Below are 21,479 nucleotides of genomic sequence, written 5' to 3' on the forward strand. Positions count from 1 at the left end.
GAGAATATCATGCTAAGTGAAATAAGTCAGACCGAAAAAGAGAAGAACCATGTGTCTCCGAGGACTTTACAGATCTTTTCATCTTGGCAGTTTTTTCTGGTATTCCAAGTCAGCCGGAAGGCCACGGGTCAGGAAAAGAACTTCGCAAAAAAGGCAAAATAGTGATTCTTCCCGAAGACAGCTGTTCCTTACGGAGGTCAGAGCTGCTGCAAAGAGAAACAGATCGGAGCCTCTCTCCTGTCGCCCTCTTTCCTGTCATCTGTGCAAAGTCTTCTACACTGGTGTGTGGCTCTGGCAGGTGCCAACCCTGCGGGTGGCCGTGGATTTGAGGAAGACCTGAAGCCAAATGTGGGGGAGCAGCATTCGCAGCGCTGCCTCCATCTAACTGGGACTGTCGGTTGTTTTCCCTTTTGTCCCTGGGAGGAAGTGACAGTTGAATGCTTGGCATTTCCACATGGCCTATTTTCCCCGTGGGAAGTTTTTAAAAATATCCACCAAGGCTGGTTTGTCTGTGCAGCGGAGGGGCACACTGTGCCCTGAATGAATACCATTGTCTTCACCTGTGAAACGAGGGCCCTGAGGGGCGGCGGCTGTGCGGATTTCTCAGGGCCGAGGCGGAGCTCGCCTGTGTTCAGACCAGTTCCTTCTCTTCCCCCACTCCGTGTCCCACGGCAAAACCTCATCAAGCAGATGTTTCCAGAAGTTGAGTATCGTCTCTTTCAACCCTCTGAAAGGGAGGGAAGAGAAGAAGGAGACTAGGAGAGAAGCTACCTGTACAATGTCTGGAAAACTATGATTTTTTTTTAATCTTTGCTTTGCTTTCCAATTCTCATTATGTGGTTCTGTCGTAGTGGAGGGGGCTAGACTGAGATGTGGGTAGTTGTTACTTAGGAACAGCCCAAAACATTGAAGAAAACAGGCTTTTTTGGGTAATTAAAGATTTTTTATTTTTCCATTCTGCAACCCTGTCACATGTTCCCGTAAGTGGCCGAAATGGGGTCATTGAGAGCACCGGTCCGTAAATGTGCCCAACGCAGAGGGATCCACAGCTTTCAAAGGGCAGGTCTCCCTCCAGGAGTATCGCCCTGTCATGTAAACAGCAAACAAGAGAAGAAAGCAACAAGTTCTGCTTCTTTCTGACTCAGTGAAAACTTGACAGAATGACTAAGAGCCGCAAACCTGCTCAGTGACTCATTGGACAGCCTCTGTTAACTGGTGCCTATTTTCCTGAGGCTATGAAAAAAGTAAAATCCAGTTCCCCTTTAAAGAGGGTTGCCAAAGGCTCCATGTCCACAGAGGAAATAGGATTTGCCTCTGATCATCAAATGGCTATTCCACCCCTAGGGAGGAAGAGGAAAAAGGGAAGCAACCCCCAGGTAGTGGCGGGGCACCTGGAACAAGAAATTAGGACTTTCATAGAAGTGATCCACAGACTGTGTTGACATGATTGGCCAGAGCTGTGTCACATGGTTACTTGTAGCTGCAAGAGAAGCTGGGAAGTGTATTTTGTTAGCTAGACATATTATTCCAACAAAAGCCAGAGATCTCTTCATAAGAAGAAAACAGAGAATGGATTTGGGTCAGGGATCTAGTAATGTCTGCTACTAGGAGGGAACTGGGGTCCCAGTAAATGGAAACTGAGTGATTCTAAGAAGTCAAAGTGAGTACATTTTCAACAGCCTGTTGACATGCGAATGGCTGGTGCCCTATTCAGCCACCTTACGTACTGTCAGCTGTCCACAGGAAGTATACAAATGTTTCCCTGGAGAGCACAATTTCTGCTGAACCTGTCTCCTAATTATTATCTGCGTGTTTTGTAAGAGGAAATAAACCTATCTCGCAGCTAACAAAATAACCTTGAGAATTAGAGTACATTTTATCATGGAGCATCGGAAAATGACTTGGCTCTGAATTTCCGTGAGGAAGTTGTCCTCTGGCGGTTGAGTACAAATAGTCTTTATCCGTTCATCAGCCAAGTTGATCTAGGCTGTTTCAATAACTCAGTGCTAGCTTATCTTGTACATCTTCTTCTAAGGAATGTTAACCCCTGGTAGCCTATCTACAGAGGAAAGCGCTGTAGGGAAGACTCTTGATGTTCATCAAGAAAGGAGGTTTCTTTCTGTTCCCCAAATTTTGGATTAATGGATTTGTCCCAGTCGGTGAAATCTTGGGGCTATGGACTTCAGAGACCTAACAGGGTCAACCCAAAAGAATGGTCACATATTTGAGTCATGTGAAATGGCATTTCCTTGATGATAATTTTGCAATTTAGGTAGTCTACAGATATTTCTGTTTGAAGCTCATCAAAATCATCATTTTGTCCATTGAGGCATTTAAAAATTATTTCTTCACCGAGGAACGGCTGACACCATTTTCCTCTCTTTCTTTATGTTTATTGATATACGTTACTGTAAATTTACTGTTGTAAAGCCTGGTGTAACCAATTAAATTATTCCACCGGTTCTGCTCACTTAGCATTCAACCAGGAGGATCATCGGCTCCATTTAGGAAATTCATAGAAATCTTTTCACATCTTCATTGGAACCGGATTTCTTTACAGTCTTTGGTTCTTGTGGCAAGAGTTAAGTGAAAACATTAAAAGTAGATGCTCCTTGAAGGTGCAGGGTGCACTTTTCAGGACAAATAGCCATAATGGATCTGGTGTTTGTGTTGATGTGTTTTCTTAGAGAATGTCATGGGATGCCCTGGCTGGTTTGGCTCAGCGGTTAGAGCGTCGGCCTGCGGTCCAGAGAGACCCGGGTTCGGTCTCCGCTAAGGGCATGTACCTTGATTGCAGTTTGTCCCCGGGCCTGGTTGGGTCGTGCGGGTGGCAGCCACTCGATGTGTCCCTTTCACATCGATCTTTCTCTCTCTCTCTCTCCTTCCTGCTCTATCTGAACAAAAAAGTGGAAAAATGTCCTCAGGTGAGGATAAAAAAAAAAGAAAGGAAATGTCATAGTAACCTCAGGGAGCAGCAAGGATAAGAGCTAAAACCTGCTCTGGCTGCATACAGCTTCCAGACGTGAGCAAGAGAATCACATTTGTAGCCTTATACTTGGTTGTGTCAAAATAACTTCTGATCCTCAGGTGTGTCTGTAGTGGTAAACCTTAGCAGCAATTTGCAACTGAATTCTGAGAGTCCACATTAAGAAAAGGGTCTTTTAAAAAGACAAAAAAACAAACAAAAACAAACAAACAAAAAAAAAACACTGGTTGCTCAGTGGTTAGAGCATCAGCCTGAGGACCAAAGAGTCCCAGGTCCGATTCCAGCCAAGGGCACGTACCTCGGTTGCAGTTTGTCCCCGTGGCAACCCATCTATATGTCTCTCTCACATCGATGCTTCTCTCTCTCTCTCCCCTGCCCCCTCCATCTCTCTCTCTCCACCTCCCTCCCACTCTGTCTAAAAAAAAAAAAAATCATGTGGTTACAGCCTGCCTGCAGACTTCTCCGGAATAGTGAGCTGTTCATAGTTAATTGCGTGCGAACAGTGGCGTCTCCATCGGTAATAGAAGAAACGAGATGAACAACAGAGGAGAGCTAATTACAAACAGATACATTTACACCCAGAATTTTAGCCCAAGAGAGCATCCCTGTCCCCAAAGGTGGCCCGCTTCTTGTAAGCAGTGCTCAAGGACAAAATACCCGTACAACCAAATCATTTGGAAGTGAGTTATAATCAGACTTGCAGACTTGACGGGCAGTGGCTGTCTGCCCTTAGGACTGTGGCTCCCACTGTAATGTGGGAAACCGACATCGCCAGCAAGTGAAATGTCAGAGGGACACTTGTCAGGTGATTGGCTCAATAAACTGGAGAGGACTGACCTTTCCCAAGAAACTGTTCATTCGTGAGAAAGTGTCGTGCCCAGACGGGCGTCGGGGGCCGGGCTGCCTGTCTCCCTGCTCTGCCTGGCTCGGAGCACCGGGAAAGGGTTTCTTCCCTGTCTGGGCTGCTGGGACAGCGTGGCCACGCCTCCTTGCTTTGGTGAGGGAGGTTCGAGTGCTCCCCTCCCCCACCAGAAATCCTCACTCTTAGTGATTAAAGTTCACAGTTGTAGTTGGTTCAAATGTCTAGACTGTTCCTAAACAGGTAACAATTACTTGATTATTCGATCCTTAAATATCGACCTTCGCTAGATTTTCTTGGTCTGGATTAACAGCCCGGCTTGTCCAGCCATCTGCAGAGACCGAGAGCTCTCCCCGCTGGCCTCTGCCACCGTGGTACTTTTGAGGCAGAGTAGTGAAAAGGGATCAAACAGAGGGTCTCCGGAGAGTGTTCTGCATGTGCATTGCCCTCCACAGTAACCACTAGCCATAGGTGGTTATTTAAACCTAAGTGAACTGAAAGTACATGAAAACCTAAAAACCCAGTTCTTAGTAGATGTCACCATATTTCAAGTGCTCCACATGCGGCCAGTGGTCACTCTACAGGATAGTGCAGATGTGAGACATCCCTGTCCTCCCAGAGGTCCCGTTGGACAGTGCCAAGCTACTTCACTAATTTCTCCCGTGAACAGACCTTTTATCTTTCAAACACCACGAGAAAGTCCCCCGCGGCGTTTTATCTCGCCCACGACCTTCCCTGTTGCAATTTCTGTCTGCGCGGATCATAGCGGCATACAGAGACCGATTAGACTCTTTGTGAAATGACATCGGCTTGGCTGTCACGTGCTGTGCACTTGATAGAGGATAATGGAAAAATTACTTCCAGAAGGAACAGAACGTTTGAGTCACACGAATCCTAGAGGCTGAGTAACACCGCAGCCTGACTGAACGTCCTGGGAACGGACTGTATCAAGACGGGGACCGCGGGCCGTGAAACCCAAGCTCCTCGGGAGTCCTCGCTGCCCCAGTGCTGGCCCTTCTCACAGCTCTTGGTCTCCCTCGACCTCGTCTGCCCCTCCGTGGGATTCCCCGGGTCTCTCTCTGCTCCAGCTGGGCATCTGGGCAGCAGTAGGGATGGAAATCTAGAGATGCTGCAGGTGGAAGCCGCCACTGCCGCTGACTTCCATCGAAAGAAAGAAAGTCGGGGCATCTGTACTGTAGGTCAAGGTCATCCTGATACCATCACGAGCCTTCTGGCCCAGTGTGCAGTCGGCCCTGGTTTATCGCGGTGACGCAGCTCCCGACTCCACAGTGATAGATGGGTTTCCGCGAGGTGGGAGTCTTTTCCTGTACCGCTGTCGCGTGTCTGCCCAGATGCTGGTTTGGCGTCCAGCACAGGTCAGACCCATCAGTTGAGTTTAAAGATCAGCGAGTTGAAATCCTGATTTAGCCACTCACCAGCTTTGGATTTGCTTAAATCATTTCGTTGCCTGGACCTCAGTTTCTTCGTCTTTCACCTCGGACCCTCCGGTGGCCCTTTCACGAGGTAAAAGGCAATGATGAGCCCTTTGAGAACTGTGTGCGACCCCCTCCCCACACAGAGCGCCCGCTGGAAAGGCCCGGGGAACAGGTGGGCCGGAGGGAGCCTCCCAGCCCCTTGCAGTGCGGCACCAGGGCCGGGGCTGCCTTGCAACTGCTGTCGGCCCGCAGGCTGCACGTGGTGTTGCTGTACTTGCCTTTTGCTTGTGAATGTTGACTTTTTCTAAGGTTAAGCCAGTGGGGCGGGGGGGCGTTTTTAGAGTCCTAGCCATCACAGTGTTTGTGTCCTCACATGAAAAGAACATCGCTTCGCCCTGGCCGGTTTGGCTCAGCGGTTAGAACGTCTGCCTGCGGTCCAGAGAGACCCGGGTTCGGTTCCCGCTAAGGGCACGTGCCTTGGTTGCAGTTTGTCCCCGGCCCTGGTTGGTCGTGCGGGTGGCAACCACTCGATGTGTCCCTTCACATCGATGTTTCTCTCTCTCTCTCTTCCTCTCTCTCCCTCCCGCTCTGTCTGAACAAAAAATGCAAAAATGTCCTCTGGTGAGGATAAAAAAAAAAAGTAAAAAAAAAAAAAAAAAAAAAGAACATCGCTTCGAGGTATGTGAGCAAATGCTTTTTAACGGCCCCGCCTCCCCTCTTAGTTCCAGCCGCTGCGCCCTGGCCTCCTGCTGCGAAGGGGACAGGTCAGCCCGGGAGACTGCACACTCGAGCAGGGCACGCGGCCCTGAATTTCTGCCTAAGTCACAGCACAGCTGTTGGTGTCAGGGAGAAATAGGGGCACGTCTGCGAGATATTTTTGTTAGGTGTATGTTTTCTGTGAAAACAAAACAACAACAACAGTGAAACGAATTTCGAATGTGCAGAGTAGGTTTCTGCCACCCTAACGGCAAACTTCTGTTTTATATGAGAGCTGAGCAACTGGAGCCGGCAATTGGAGGTGTCGGATGCAGGCCTGGGGGTAGCGGGGCAAGTACTGTTTTTGTCCTTTAGAGTGAGGTGTGGGAGGCTTTGCTTAGGGTGCATTTAAAGTCACAGCGGGAGGACAGTGCTGAGCATTACCTCCGGTTGTTTAGAGAGAGGAAGAAAGGGATATGTGTGTTTGGCACGTGTGTGTGCTTTAGAATCACCAGCACACAGCAGCCCGATGCAGAGAGGCTTGGGGGGAAATGCGGGAGCGAAATGCAGAGTTTGCACAATAGGCAGACGCCAAAGGACAAGCCAGTTGTACCTGCGACAGTGCTTTGCCTGAGTGAAGGCCGAGTGGAATCTTTCACCCAGTCACCCAAACCCAGTGCGTCAGTGTGAGACTAATGTCAGCGACTCGAGCAAGCTAAAGGAATAGTTTTTTTTAAATGTGCAAGATGGTCTGCTGCCTTATGGATTCAGCCCAGCCATCCTTCACTGACCAATGGTTGAGAGTCACTATCCAGAGAAATGAGCCTCCACTGTTTCTCAGCTCCCGGTTTCAGAAAAGGGGTGAAAAGAGAGCCCTGGTCAGTTTTGCTCAGCGGTTAGAGCGTCAGCCCTCGGACCAAAGGGTCTCAGGTTGGATTCCCTGTCAAGGCCACGCACCTGGGTTGCAGGTTTGATCCCCACCCCCACTTGGGATCGTGCAGGAGGCAACCAATAAATGTGTCTCTCTCACATCGATGTTTCTCTCCCTCCCTCCCTTCAACTCTGTCTAAAAGATCAGTGGAAAAATATCTTTGGGTGAGAATTAACCAAAAAAAAAAAAAGAGAGAGAGAGAACAGTACATTCTTGAGGACAGAGGAGGGAAGACAATGTCAGCCGTCATTTTGGGGAGGCTCTCGGCAGGCAAATGGGAGCAGCCAAACTCAGGGACAAATGCTCACACCTAATGAAACTCAAATCCAAACCAAGTTACCTGGCACCGTTTAGCCGAGATATAAAACGGGTCCCTCTGTGAGCTTATCCAGAACCACCCGAGTGCTTTGATCGTAAACAGACCCCTGGCACAGAGTGGATGGAGAGCTTGTAAATGTAACGTTTTGTGCTCATCCTTTTGGCCCAAGATTCTTACTTCTGGCCTTCATCCTGAGGAGCTGATGAGGCCCTTGCAGTGTTTATAATCGTGAAGTTGGAAATCACCTCAATGTCCAGGAATGGGGGTTCAGGGAAATCAACCACAGTGCATCCGTAGGGTGAAATATACAGTGAAACATGTTACTGCTTTCTATTTGACAACATGGAAAGATGTTTAAGATGAGCTGTCAGTTCTTTTGTTTTGTTTTTAAGAAAAACCTGGAGAGCCAGTCTATTGAGGATGATTCCTAAGAAAACAGGCGTGTGTGTGCCACACGCACACGCACACACACACACACATGCACACGCACACACACACACACACATACTTGAATGAAACATACCAAAATATTTACCTACATAATTTTTCTTTCTACTTCATTGTATTCTCTTATAACAAATATGATTGTATCTGCATAAATGAACATGTGAGTAAACAATTGAAAATTAATAACAAGTGGATGATTAATCTTTTGCCACAGGCTGCACATTTTTTAAAATAAAACCTGAGGTTATAACTGAAAAGATCCTTGGACATCAGGAAGTAGATATCTCTCAACATAGTTAGGAGGGGTTGCTATTTGGGAAATGTTTACTGGGAGTAATGAACAATCTGTATAAGGAATCAAAGGTACTTGAAGAAAGAATCCTGTACCCTTTAGACTTTAGTGAAGAAAGAGACAGGGGCCCGGCCAGTGTGGCTCAGTGGTGGAGCGTCGACCCGTGCACCAAGAGGTCGCTGGTTCAATTCCTGGTCAGGGCACATGCCCAGGTTGTGGGCCCGATCCCCAGTGGGGGGCATGCAGGAGGCGGCCAGTCGATGTTCTCTCTCATCGATGTTTCTCTCTCTCTCTCCCTCTTCCTTCGTCTCTCTCTAAAATCAATAAAGAAGAAAAATTAAGAAAGAGACAGGGATACACCGTCTGCCTCCTCCGTTGTGTTTGCTCAGTTGATCAGCTGATGACCCTGCTGGGGAATCTTCTAGCCTTGTGGGGAGACATAGAAATCAGCCTTCCTGCAAATAATGTTACACTTTTTCACGTCCGTGACACACAGAAGGGCAGCATCCTGGACGTGTTACCTACCTGCAGCCAAATCCGGGGCTTCCACGTTTGTCCTGTGCCATCTCAGGGTGCCAGGCAAGGGCCCTCACGTGAACGACAACCCCGTCCTGTCGTTACTGAATCACACAAAGATGACAGGAGCTTGGATGCTCTCCAATAAATGTGTTTCCATTTGTCTCTGATTTGTTCTTGGATAGTCACATAAATTGGGTCCTGGATTTTTATTTATTTACTTTTTCTTTGGGAAACAAATAACTTGGCTGAGGGCTGTCAGGGGGTTACATAATGAAGTTTTCTTGTATTGTTTTCTTTTCAGGCTCTGGCACTGGAGCTAGCTAGGTCTTTAATCAGCGCAAACCCGATTTGGTGCTAAAATAAATGGCTATCAAAGTTGATCTCATGGAGAACAGATCTGTGGTGGCCAGAGGTAGGGATGGGGGAGGGTGCGATTACAGCAGGCAGTCCAGGGAGCATCTTTGTAGTGACGGAGCTCTTCTGCACCATGACTGTGAACTTGACACAGCTTCGTAGACCGCTGTGCACAGGCACACACGGGGCTGCATTTAGAAATGGGTGAAGTCCACTGTACGACATCATCCACGTCTGCATTTGATCATGGGCTCTGGTTTGGTAAGATGTTGTCACAGCAGGGACGCTGGGTGAAGGGTTCCACAGGAAATCTCCGCACTATTTTTACAACTTGTGAGTCTAAATCTATTTCAAAATAAAAACTTAACACAGGGGGGAAAAAAAGCCATTTTTTAAGATGGGAATTTTCCTGAAAAGATGACCATTTATAAGGTTATCATAAACCTAATTAAACGGGCAGAGAAACATACCGTTTGAATGGTTTTCTTCAGGTGAGTCAGTATGACTTGTAGGGAAAAGAAATGGAATGATTTATCCTTGAGACAAAACCTTTCATGAATTCCTAAGTGTATGGTGTAGATGAAGAAATGAAGGATTATCTGTGAAAGAGTTTATTACTGTCCACCACCTTTTGCTTCGTCACCTCTAACCGGATGACAGAGAGCCCACCCGTGGCCACGGGACTGTAGCTCCTCCGCGGGGAAGAGCACCCCCACCCCGAGTCGGGCTTGCCCCGTGCCTGGCTTTGACCCTGGGAAGCGAGGGCATGGGATGTTAGCCACTGGAAAGAAGCCTCCACAGACTGCATTGTTCCAGTTCATCTCTCGCTTTCCCTTCCTTCTGCCAGGATAATGGCATGTCCCGAATAGCAGCTGTCCCCTCATCCCCTGGTCCCAGGTGAGCAGACAGGCTCTCCTGCCCTGAAGCCCCTGATGCATAACCTGGGTAAGAAGTAAATGTTTGCTGTAGTAAGCCAGTGAGATTGGTTTTCTTTCCCCTTACCGCTCTGCTGCTAAGCTAATATTAAATCTGAAAAGTAGATGGGACCCTGGCCGGGTAGCTCAGGTGGTTAGAGTGTCGTCCCGATAAGCCAGCGTTGAGGAGTCAAACCCTGGTCAGGACACACACAACAATCAACCAGTGGATGCATGAATAAGTGGAACAGCATCTCTCTCTCTCTCTCTCTCAAATAAATTTTTTAAAATTTAAATTAAAAAAGATGAAAAGGTAGATGGTTTATTTGACATCACCAACTTCAAACCATATACGGTTGAGCTTAAACCTACAAGCTTTCCAAAGTTGAAGTTCTAGCCCATTCTGTTGTTCTTCATCAGCGAATGAAAAGTGCGGTAGAACTGGAGCCCTGTGTGTCTTTGTAGATGTGAGTGCTATTCCGAATGCCCGCGGCTCCTTCCTGGGAGGGTTGTGCGCCCTTGCCCGTTGCCCGACAGCCTAGCCACACGCCCTGCTTTGGCTGACACTGAGCAGACGTGATGGCACTGTTTCCGGGCAGGAGCGTACTTCTGTCACGTCTTTTCCCTTTGCGTGACATTGGCGGTGTCCCAGAGGCTGCTCTCCCCGCGTGGGTCCCAGAGCAGAGGGAGAAGGACATGTGTGTCATGTCAAACCACTGAAGTGAGTTATTACAATGTTAGTGAGCCATTTGTGAACACAGTGGACCCAGCCTGACCTGAGTGGGATGGGACCCGAACCACCCGTGGTGTCGTCATCACTGCGGACGCGCCGCCTGGCACCCCGTAGTGCACAGGAAGTCATCGTTCGGGCGAAACGAGGAAGTTTGCCAGCTAACCTGGAAATGATGGGCTTTGTGGTTTGAATAGTTGCACATTTTAAACATCTTCGTTTAATGTCAGCATTTCAGACTAAACCATCAGAGAGTCTTTTGGAATTGATGAGACAGTGACATATGTCAAGGTTTTCTCTGGAGGTGGTGGCAACATGTAAAAGTTTTTCCAAATAGGGAGTTGTAGCTTTTGTATGAGAGCTTGTCATTAAGATTTCAGCTTTATCACCCTGGCCGGTTTGGCTCAGCGGTTAGAGCGTCGGCCCGTGGACCAAAGAGTCGAGCGTTCGATTCCAGGTCAGGGGCATGTACCTTGGTTGTGATTTGGTCCCCGGCCCTGGTTGGGGTTGTGTGGGAGGCAACTAATCCTCAATGTGTCTCTTTCACATCCATGTTTCTCTCTTTGTCCCCACTCTATCTGAAGATAAATAGAAAGATATCCTCAGGTGACGATTTAAAAAAAAAGATTTCAGCCCTGGCCAGTTTTTCTCAGTGGTTAGAACATAGGCCTGTGGACCCATGAGTCTTGGGTTCGATTCCAGCCAAGGGCACGTACCTCGGTTGCCGTTTGTCCCCGGCCCTGGTCAGGGTCGTGCAGGAGGCAGCCAGTCAATGTGTCCCTCTCATGTCAATGTTTCTCTCTCTCCCTCCCTCCCTCTCCATCTGAAGATAAACAGAAAAATATCCTTGGGTGAGGATTTCAAAAAAAAAAGAAAAAAAAAGATTTCCTCTTTATTGATGGCTGGTGGTACCAAATATCTGCCTAGTGACCTACTGTGGACACCACCTTCTCAGCAGATCCTGGAGCAACCAGAGGCAAAGCCATTTATCACCAGATACAGCAGCTGTGCCTGGATTTCTTCAGCATAGTGGGCTCTCCCTCTACTGGCGTCTCGTGAACCAGTTGAAAATGACCAGATCTGTTCAGGTGGGGTTCATAGTCACTCGGATTACATAAATAATGTATGAATTCTTTTTTTTTTTTACCTTAAGCCTTTTCAGGTAGTATTTCAGGGCTCCTCTCGCTGAGATCTCCGAAGCCAGCCTGCCCCCGCGCTCCCCCAGGCCCGTTACTTACACACCCATCCTGCCCTATTATGCTCTGCGTCTGGAGGTTATATTTAATCCGGTTCCTGACGTAACTGTCATTATATTTTATGTTTCGTTCTGTGGCTTGCCCTTTTCATTATTCACTATGTCTTGGCGCTCTGTCCATGTCATTACAGGATGATCTAGCTCATTTGATTTAGCTGCTACATCATAGTGCTGAGTGTAAATATGTTACAGTTTATTTAGCCACTGCCCTGCTAGTAAGACTTACACAGAACTTAATTTAAAGAGTTTGTCGATTCGCATACAGTGATTAAAGCATCTTGCGCAACTTGGTAACGGACCCGTAAGAATCGGTCGGCTAGCAAAGCCTTAATTGACAAGTCAGTCCCACTGTCAAGGTGAATGTTCTTCATGAGAATAAAATAGGGCTGCTTGAAGATAAAAATTCACTGTCCCCAGACATGAGGTTCCTTAGTTCTTTCTTAGAACAGGCAACGTGCAACAAGACCAGTGGCATCCGAGGCCCAGTGCAGTCCCTCAGCCCGAAGTGACAGTCCTCTGGGCTGACTCAGAGGCCGGGGGTGCCTTGCTCAGGGCATGGCATCAGTGTAAGATTACAGTAATACCCAGGCCACATCAAATCACCTTGGTCGTAGATCTGGTTTGGGGAATAGGCTCATGTTAACAAACGAAAATTTTAAATAGGAATTTTTTAAATCATAGAGTTAAAAAGGAAAACAAAAACTTGCTCCCCAAGAAATGTAAGATCACAGAAACGTTGCCAGTTCTGCGCTCAGCGCGGTGTTTTTGGTTCCGCTTGTGTAGTCAGCATGTGGGTGACATTTAGACCCAGGCGTCGCTTACGAACATGATTCACGAGAGCACATCAGATGGCGAACGTGGGGGACTGTTTCCTTGACATTCAGAGGGAGCAGCTTGAAGGAGCCACTCTGCCCCAGGCGATGGAGCAGGCCGCTCCGCAGGGCGTCGCCCGGTGAAAAACAGACTTTTCCAGAAACTCTTAAACTCTGAACTCCAGCCCTTGATGGCAGCCGTTTGGGTTCTTTACGAGAAACCCATGAGGTGTTTCAGAAACATTCCAATATGGGGGGGTCGCTCCAGCCAGGATGACCTCCAGCAGAAAGCCTGCCTTATTTTCCTCCTTGAATAAAGGGGCACACGAAGTGATGTCCGTTCAGGTATCAGCATCCTTGGCAAAGAGCGACACCAGCCCTGGCCGGTTTGGCTCAGCGGTTAGAGTGTCAGCCCACAGACCAGAGAGACCCGGGTTCAGTTCCCGCTAAGGGCACGTGCCTCGGTTGCAGTGTGTCCCCGGCCCTGGTTGGGGTCGTGTGGGTGGTGACCACTCGATGTGTCTCTCTCTCCCTCCTGCTCTATCTGAGGATAAATGCAAAAATGTCCTCAAGTGAGGAAAGAAAAAAGAGCATCAGCGGCCGCCTGCCTCCGGTACACTCCGAGCTCTTGGTTCTCTAGCGGTTCCATTGCACGTTGTAGGTGCTTCTCCATCCCCGAAAACTGAATGTCAGCTTATCTAGAATACCCCTTGCAGGTGGGTATATAATACACTTTTAAAATCCAGGTGGTTTAAGGCCCAAACGGCATCAAAATTGAGTGCAATGGAGATCTCTGGGTTTATTTTTAACACATTACAGAATTATGGCGACGGAGGTGGTGGTGCTGATGATGCAAGACTTAGAACATCCTGGTAGAAGGGCCCAGAATGTTTCCAAAGAGGGTTAACGACGCCGCCACCTTCCAAAGGAAAGGTTGAGAAACCGTCTCGCAGGTGCTACCCATAGGGCTTGAAATTCTCCTTTATTTTTTCTCTCTAAAAGGTCTAGATTCAGATGTGTGGGCTAGATTTCATTCATGCAAAATTGGGTTAGTCAAAAATTTCTTCTCCCACAACTGTGTCCATGACAAACATCTGAGCCGAATGGTTTTCCCTTTCGTGATAATAAATGTCAGGCTTGTGACATATGACGGCAGGTCCCATATTCCACTTAATAAGAGGCTGCCAGTGTCCGGAGAAGTAAAGGCTAGGATTTGCACGTACCGCACCGGGTGGGGAAATATTACTAACTCGGCAGCCGTCAGCACTTGGTGTGCACACCAGCCGTTGTCTCGTCCCTGCGTGCAGCCAAACTTGACTTGCAGGTGCCGTAACTTTATCTAGAACGCTGCCGTGAGCAGTGACAGAAGTGTGCTTGGCTAACGATTCAGTAGTTCCTTGCGTTACTGAAGGTCCGGCATGTGTGAGACAAAATGACTCGGGGAGGCGCGAAGACGATTTCCGCATCCAGCTGGCTTTGCAGTCCCAGAGGAACCTGCTGTGTTTCTTCTCCCTTTTTGCTTCGGTTTCCAGGAAGCTCAGAGGTCAACTTCATGCTTAAAACTTAACTATCAGCCTTGGTTCTGGTCCAGCTGCAAATTCAACCACATGCTCTAGGAACCGTCTTTTAGACCGCAGTGTCTGTCTCCAGGGTGTGTGTGTGTGTGTGTGTGTGTGTACATGTGCATGCATGCACACGTGTTAGACAGAATAACATGCTCTGGAAGGTCAGAGGAAAGAGGAAGTTGGTGGGGTTCTGCCTGAATCAGTGATGGGTGCCCAGCAAATATGACTGCACTCCCCACCTGGTAAACAGTGAGTGACTGAACGTATAGGCTGCTCAGTAAAGACACAGGCATTGGGATGATGCGTGTATGAGTGGGTGAACCCCAGAGTCTGTCGTTGAAGTAATGGTAGGGCATCAGTGTGGACGCCCTGGCTTTCCCGGTGTGCTGTGGTTATATAACAGGTTACCACTGGGGAAGCTGGCTGAAGAGTATAGGGAATAGTAGTACTATTTTTGCACATTCTTTTTTTTTTTTAAACCAAGTTTTCTCTTTAAAAAAATTTTTTTTGCCTCATTGATTTTAGAGAGCTAGGAAGAGAGAGGAAGAGAGAGAAACATTGATGGGAGAGAACATTGAATGGTTGCCTCCTGCATGCCCCCTACTGGGGATGGGGCCTACAACCTGGGCATGTGCTCTGACTGGGAATCAAACCGGCGACCTCTTGGTGCAAGGGTCGATGCTCAACCACTGAGCCACACCAGCCAGACTGCACATTCTTATGAGTCTTTAATTATTCCAAAATAAAAAAATAAGAAGTGTGTTGTTTTCTTTTTGAAAGCAAGGCAGAATCAACGAGATCATCTAGTCTAGTTTTTGAACTTGATTTTAGCCTTGGCCACCCTCTCGTGCCCTCTGCCCCTGGCATCCTCAGCAGCCCAAGCACCTCCTGACCACCGGAGGGCTTCGTGAAATGCCACTTATGGTCAGTCCAGTGCACCACCAGTGGGGTTGGCAGGAGGTCATACAACGGACACAGGCCGTGGGGTGTTGGAAGGCCAGTCTCCAGCAGAGGGCAGGACCTCCGGACCTCAGAGGAAGTCTCCTGGCTTCTTGCCACCTTGGCGTCAGCTCTGACCACCTGTGAGGACTGCAGCTAATTAGCTTCCCTCCTCCTTCCCACTCAGGCCCACGTCACGGAAGTGAGGGAAACCTCGGGCGCCTTGGCTTCCTTCCAAGGATAATATAACTGCAGTTGTCTTCTCGTATTTGTCTAAGGATTTCCGGGTTGCAGCACCCTTACATGTTCCCTAAGCTAAGCGGCATTCCAGCCGCTCACCTGGGCAGACTGGTTTTCTTTCTGCTTCATAAACAAGGGACATGACCTTTCCAAGGTCACTCACTGCGTCTGTGTCCAGGCTCCAGTAAGAACAGCGGTCTCCCGGCAACCGGTCTTCTTACGGGGGAGACCCTGCTCCGGTGAAGCACCTTCACTCAGGTGGTGATCACAACAGGTGTTGTCGTCGTCATCGTGAGCACGATCCTTGGCCGCTCGTGATTTTGAAGTAGCAGGACTCCAAGACTTGCTCATCCTCCGGACTTAGAAGGCGAAATCGATGGTTTTCTCTCTTCCTACACCTCCAAACCGTTAGGGCCTAAAGACGCCATGTAGGGGTGGAGTGAGTAAGACTTAGATTTTCCTGAAAAGTGAAGCAAGTCACACGTGCGCCCAGTCAACAGGGATCGTGTGACCGCGGACGGGCAGGGCAGCCGCCCTGGAGCTGCCGGCGTGCCCAGGCTCCGGAGGGCTGCGTGTCCGCTGCCGTGTTCGTTTTCCTAGCACCTGTTGTGGCTGCCTCGCTTCGTCGGGGAGCCTGGCCGTGTCCTTCCCCTGGTACCCTCTTTGCCCTGCCCAAGGTAGGACACAACCTTCGCTGTCCTCGCGGGCACTGTTAATGGATACTCTCACTGGCCTGTGCCTGGGCACTCTGCCTGATGACCCAGGATGTTTGGGGAAATGGTGGGCTGTTTGGAGGACTAGTGGTGAAGGCCAAGCCATGCTTCACACCATATTCACAGCCCCTGCTTACTAGAAAAACTAATCTCCCGAGAAACGCGATTTTTCCCACCCCGAGGGACACTTAGTGAACTAGTGACTGCCTCCAGCATACTGTTGAATAGTTGAGCATCTGTCCATGTGGACACCAGCATCTCTTCAGCACCTGCTAAGTGTTTGTTGGGGAACCTTCTAAAGCAGTCCATCTTGCCAACAAGGGTCCCCTGCAGGGCATGTGGAGACAGACCCGAGGCCCCCCGCGCAGAGCTTCTGGTGGGCTAAATAATTTTATTTCCAACAAGATCCAGGTGACGGCAAAGTTGGGACCAAACTTTGAAGACAGTCCTAGAGCAGATACGGGCCAGCTTTTCTGTCAGGTCCCCACTGTTCGGCTTTGGGGCCACATGGGCTCTGTCACAGCCACTCAGCTCTGCCACTGTCGCCACAGAAAATGTGCACAGGAAGGAGCTAGCCTGGGTTCCAGGGAAAGTTTTTCACGAAGCAGGTGGTGCTCTCATTTCCAAAAACGGAAAAGTTGTGTCGCAAATATAAAAATGTGTTTAAAAGATGTTAGGACCAGAGCCTCATTCTGAGTGGATTTCTGAGAGTTCTTGAATGGGAATCAGTGTTAAAGGCACAGAAGTGGGCCCTGGCCAGTTTGGCTTCACGGTTGAAGCATCGGCCCGAGGACCAAAGATTCTCGGGTTCGACTTTGGTCAAGGGCATATACCTTGGTTGGGGTTGGTCCCCAGCCCTGGTCAGCGTCGTGCGGGAGGCAACCAGTCGGCGTGTCTCTCTCACATCAATGTTTCTCTCTTCTCTCCCTCCCTCCTACTCTAACTGAAGATAAATAGAAAAATATCCTCCGGTGAGGATTATTTTTTAAAAAAAGACGCAGATGTGGTAAAATCCCATCTCTGATCTTTACTAGCCGTGTGACTTTGAAGGTCAGTGTCATCTCTGCAGAAGGAGGACAGGAGTCATGCAGCAGAAAATCGGGAGTAATGCTAACATTTATCAGGTCTGGTGGTGCTTCTGCGTTCGACGTACTATTCTCTGTGTTGTGTGGCACGACCGAAACATGCCAGAATTTTAGAATTCGTCTTTAAAAAGGAATCGTAGTAATTCATTGTCATGTATGTGGCTTAGATTTTAGGTTCCCAAGTCAACCAGTTGGTCAGTTATCTTATAAAAGCCAAAATCGCCTTTGGAATTCCCTCACATCACCAGCACCCAGGACCTTAGAACATCAGAAGCCAAGATGATCTTTTTTGTACCTTTGCATTTGAGAAACCCTCGACGAGGGGCTCGCTCAAGCTGAACCCGTCTCAGAGGGCGCTCTCGGTCTCGGTCCCTTCCCCAAACCCTGCTCGCCCACCCCTTCCATATTCCCTCGGCAGCCCCGTGGTCACAGCTGCCCGGGACACAGCGCGCGTTTCGGGGGAAGGGATATCATGAGAACGGGCCCCGAGAGGGACGTGGGGAGTACGAAGTGGACGTACAGTCCAGCTGGGACAGGAAGCTCTTCAGCTCCACCCTCCGCTTTTATGTGTTCGGCAGAGGGGCCTACTGCTGTGCGTGGATTGAGCATCTCAGCACCTTCCTGAGATGGGCAGACTGGGGCCTCACGGCAGCCGGTTCCGTCAAGCCCTGACGTGGGGCTGGGCCGGGGTGGGCCTGACCTTGCTTGGCCCTCAGACGGGGTTCTCTCGTGACTGCAATGAGCAGCGCTCTTCTTCTCCCCGCAGGACCCCAGGAGCAAGCACAAATTTAAAATCCACACCTACGGGAGCCCCACCTTCTGCGACCACTGCGGCTCGCTGCTGTACGGGCTCATCCACCAGGGGATGAAATGCGACAGTAAGTACGTCCTCTCGTCCGGTCAGTGGCGAGGCTCCGGGCGCGCCCAGGCTTTCCGGGCACTTCGGGTTCGGTGGCGTCCACGCGAACTCGCCCATCGTGAGAATTCGTTCAGACCAAGGCCAGACCGATGAAGTGTAGGATGTTTCCACCCTTGAAGCTCTGGTTTATTCAACCACTTAATTGCCTAATTATGAACCCAGAGAAAGCACCCAATTTATAAACCACGTTGGTGCTGTCACAGTTTTTCGTGGTAGAAATCTTCAGTCACTGTGAAAGGCAGGCTCGTCAAATCCCAAAGCAGCCCTGGACAGTTTGGCTCAGCGGTTAGAGCGTCAGCTCGCAGACCAGAGAGTCCTGGGTTCGGTTCCCGCTAAGGGCAGGTACCTCAGTTGCACTTTGTCTCCAGCCCTGGTTGGGGTCATGTGGGTGGCAGCCACTCGATGTGTCTCTCTCACATCGATGTTTCTCTCTCTCTCTTTCCCCTCTCTCCCTCCCACCCTATCTGAAGATAAATGCAAAAGTGTCCTCCGGTGAGGATTAAAAAAAAAAAAAAGACCCAAAGCAAACACCATGTGTTGAAAAAGACATGATCCACATTTGGTTAGGCTTCAGAGCAAGCTAGGCAAGCCTAGTCATTATTCTCCTGTGTCTCTAATTAGTGGGTGGTCGGTGGAAGAATCCAGTAGGTTCTCCTTAAACTGAAACCACAATGAGAATAAGAACCAGGATGGCTTCTTACTGAAGTCCACCCGCCCCGTATGTCCATGGGCAGCTCCAGTTTCTGTCTGTCCAGTTCGAGATAAAGTCACCGAAGACCTCCTCCCTTCTCCTTCCCTGTCCTGTACGTGTCTCCATCACCTGCCAGGAGGGGAGAAGACCAGCTGTGGAAACTCTCTGATCATTCTCGTATTTTGAGAGGCGTTTCCCAGGCTGTTTATTTGCTTTGCTAAACATGGATACTTTTAGGACATGAAAGGTAATTACAGAGTCTGTTTTTCTCGTAGACAAGAAAACGTTCTGGAAATATCGGCATATTGTCGTTCATGAGTGACTACGGTTACAGCCAGAAGCTATATATGGAGATCTTACAGGGAGAAACACAGCACATAGACATAAAGATACAGGGACTTGACAGAACAGACGGGTAGTTTCTCATGACAGAGGGTTCACCCCTCACCAGGCTGTGGGATTGAACAGCCTAACGAAACCTTTGCGGTGAACCTGCTGGTCCCAGGAAACACGGGGACTCCGAGGACATGGTTTTCGGGGGTCTCCGAGTGCACGTTCGGGGTGCATTTGTAAAGATCCTTTTAACTGCTTCCACCCTGGGAACACGGATGAGGCCCTGGATGTGTGTCACGCTCCACCTTGACGAGAGGAGGTGACGTGGAGCTCGGCTCCCTGGGAAGGACGCACGAGCAGGTGTCACTGCTGCGGCCCCTGGGCTGAGGAGGCCCGGGTCCGGCAGCCCAGCGCCGAGCAGTGGCCCTGTCCGTGCACACTCTTCTCTGGGAGCCGGGACTCGGTGCTGCAGAAACTTAAACAAGATGCATTTTGATCCAGGGGTTCTTGAGGCTGAACTAGCATCTCGAACAGCTGGTTTCAGAATTCCATTAGGCTCAGAGGGCTTTGTCAGTTGTCCGTGAATGTCCTTATAATAAATAAATGGTATAAATTTGAATTTATTGACTAAGTGTATGCTAATAAAATAATACTACTCTGGTTTAGATGTTAGGATTCCAGTTAAGATTTTGTTTTAAAAAATGGGTCCTATTACTATAAAAAAAAAAATTCTGAAAAGCAGTGTTTTTTGTTGTGTTTGTTCTAGACTCCTTTCCTTGGAGTGCTAGGGCATCCCGGGCAGCTGCCTGTGCCCCCCGGAGGGAGGAGGAGAGTAAGCAGAGGGGCGCCAGGACCTCGACCCGTCCCCTCACAGCTGCAGGGAAGAAACCTCTGCCTGCTCCCTTACACGTTGTAGCTCATGATACTGCAACAATTCTGGTGCTGGCAAACACCTCCCAGCCACTGTCCGGGCAGCCTCTTAGTTTGCAGAGTAGGAAATGGAATCAGAGAGAGCAGATAAGCTTCCCGAGATATGACAGCCCCTAATGTGGACGCCAAGACAAGAACACAGCCCAGAGCGCCTTCCCCTCCCAGGCCCTCCCTGGGTCCGAACCCTTCCCAGAGGCTGTGGCCTTTACTTCCTTTAAGTTTCTAATTCTTCCCAGGCACTCAAAGATCATTTCAAGAGTCTGTATCTTTGCTAAATCAAGGTACGTGGCTCCGAGCAGTTAGCTTCGCAAGGAGACGCCCTGCCAGAAGCCACACTGGTGGGTCAGCCGGTTCCTGCCGCCTTGGGTCCATGTTCCCGGCTCCAGCGTTCAGTCCTCGCACTCAGACGTCCTTCACTGTGCCGTCTGCCCTTGGTTTCACCACGTTAAAATTAAACCCTCGAAACGAAATGGCGTGAAGGCCCCACCTCGAAGGTGACAGGGGAGCCTTGTGGCATCCCACCGGGGATTCGTGACGGCTCCCGTGGCCAGATCCCCTCTGGGGGCCTGAAGGCACCAGGGCCACGAGCTGCGACACCCACAGGGAGTCTCCTGTTTGCCTTCCGTACCCAGGACTCTCTGCGGTGTCTTTGGTTCCTTGCAGCGACTAGTCTTTTTTTTTTATCCTCCCCCTGTCTCGCCCACGGAATGTCAGCTGGTAAGGAATGGCATATCATGCCAGGCATGTATTTGTTTTACTTGGAATAATATTTAAATATTTGAAGACAGGTTTAAAATATCAGATACAAGTTCTTTCATACATACACACACACACACACAAGCAATGTATTTAAGCCTTCTTGAAAATACAGTTAGCTCAGGAAAGGAAAATTTTATGAATTTCCTATAATCAGCCCACAGATTCTTACCCTTTCTGAGTGGGGAGCTGGGAAGGCGTAAGAAATTCTTCAGCAAAAAGCGTCTTCTGTTTAAAATGTGCATGTTGTTTGCCTCCGTGTACGTAAGACATGAATCAGCCTGTGCATCGTACGCACTAACGTACGTGAGTTTTGTGTACTGTTAACTATTTGAAGCAGTCTCAGCAGACCCGGCAGGGGGTTTTTCCTCGGTTAAGACTGGACAGACACGGTGTGGATCTTGTCGCTCACACGAGGCCTGTGCTGCAAGGGCCCTCTGCTAACAGTTCTTTGTCACCGACAACATTATAGCAAAGTATCGAGTTAAAGGGCAGCTCGTTTTCACTTGCGCCCCTACAACCAAAACACTGAGGGAAGTGATGGTCTGGGTCCATGCGCCCCGCCTCACCCTGTGCTTTCTCGTCCACAGCCTGCGATATGAACGTGCACAAGCAATGCGTGATCAACGTCCCCAGCCTCTGTGGGATGGACCACACCGAGAAGAGGGGCCGCATCTACCTGAAGGCTGAGGTCACCGATGAGAAGCTGCATGTCACAGGTGAGGCCTGCTCCTGGAGGCGTCGGGCATGCTGCTGCC

At 49.3% G+C, this 21,479-nt stretch overlaps 1 protein-coding gene across 2 annotated transcripts in view; it reads left to right on the forward strand.

Moving 5' to 3' along the window:
- Positions 1-21,479, forward strand: part of PRKCA (protein kinase C alpha) — a 347,330-nt gene that overhangs the window by 231,414 nt on the left and 94,437 nt on the right. The window contains exons 1-3 of one of the 2 annotated variants that reach the window (XM_036268038.1): positions 11,489-11,571; positions 17,859-17,970; positions 21,312-21,440. In XM_036268038.1, the coding sequence (XP_036123931.1) occupies positions 11,554-11,571; positions 17,859-17,970; positions 21,312-21,440 (259 nt within the window). In that variant the 5' untranslated portion in view covers positions 11,489-11,553. Of the gene's footprint in view, positions 1-11,488; positions 11,572-17,858; positions 17,971-21,311; positions 21,441-21,479 lie in introns of those variants that run through there. The other variant, XM_036268037.1, reaches the window with a different exon arrangement.

The sequence above is a fragment of the Molossus molossus genome, unplaced genomic scaffold (genome assembly GCF_014108415.1).
Source record: "Molossus molossus isolate mMolMol1 unplaced genomic scaffold, mMolMol1.p scaffold_m16_p_19, whole genome shotgun sequence".
Classification (NCBI taxonomy): Eukaryota; Metazoa; Chordata; class Mammalia; order Chiroptera; family Molossidae; genus Molossus; species Molossus molossus.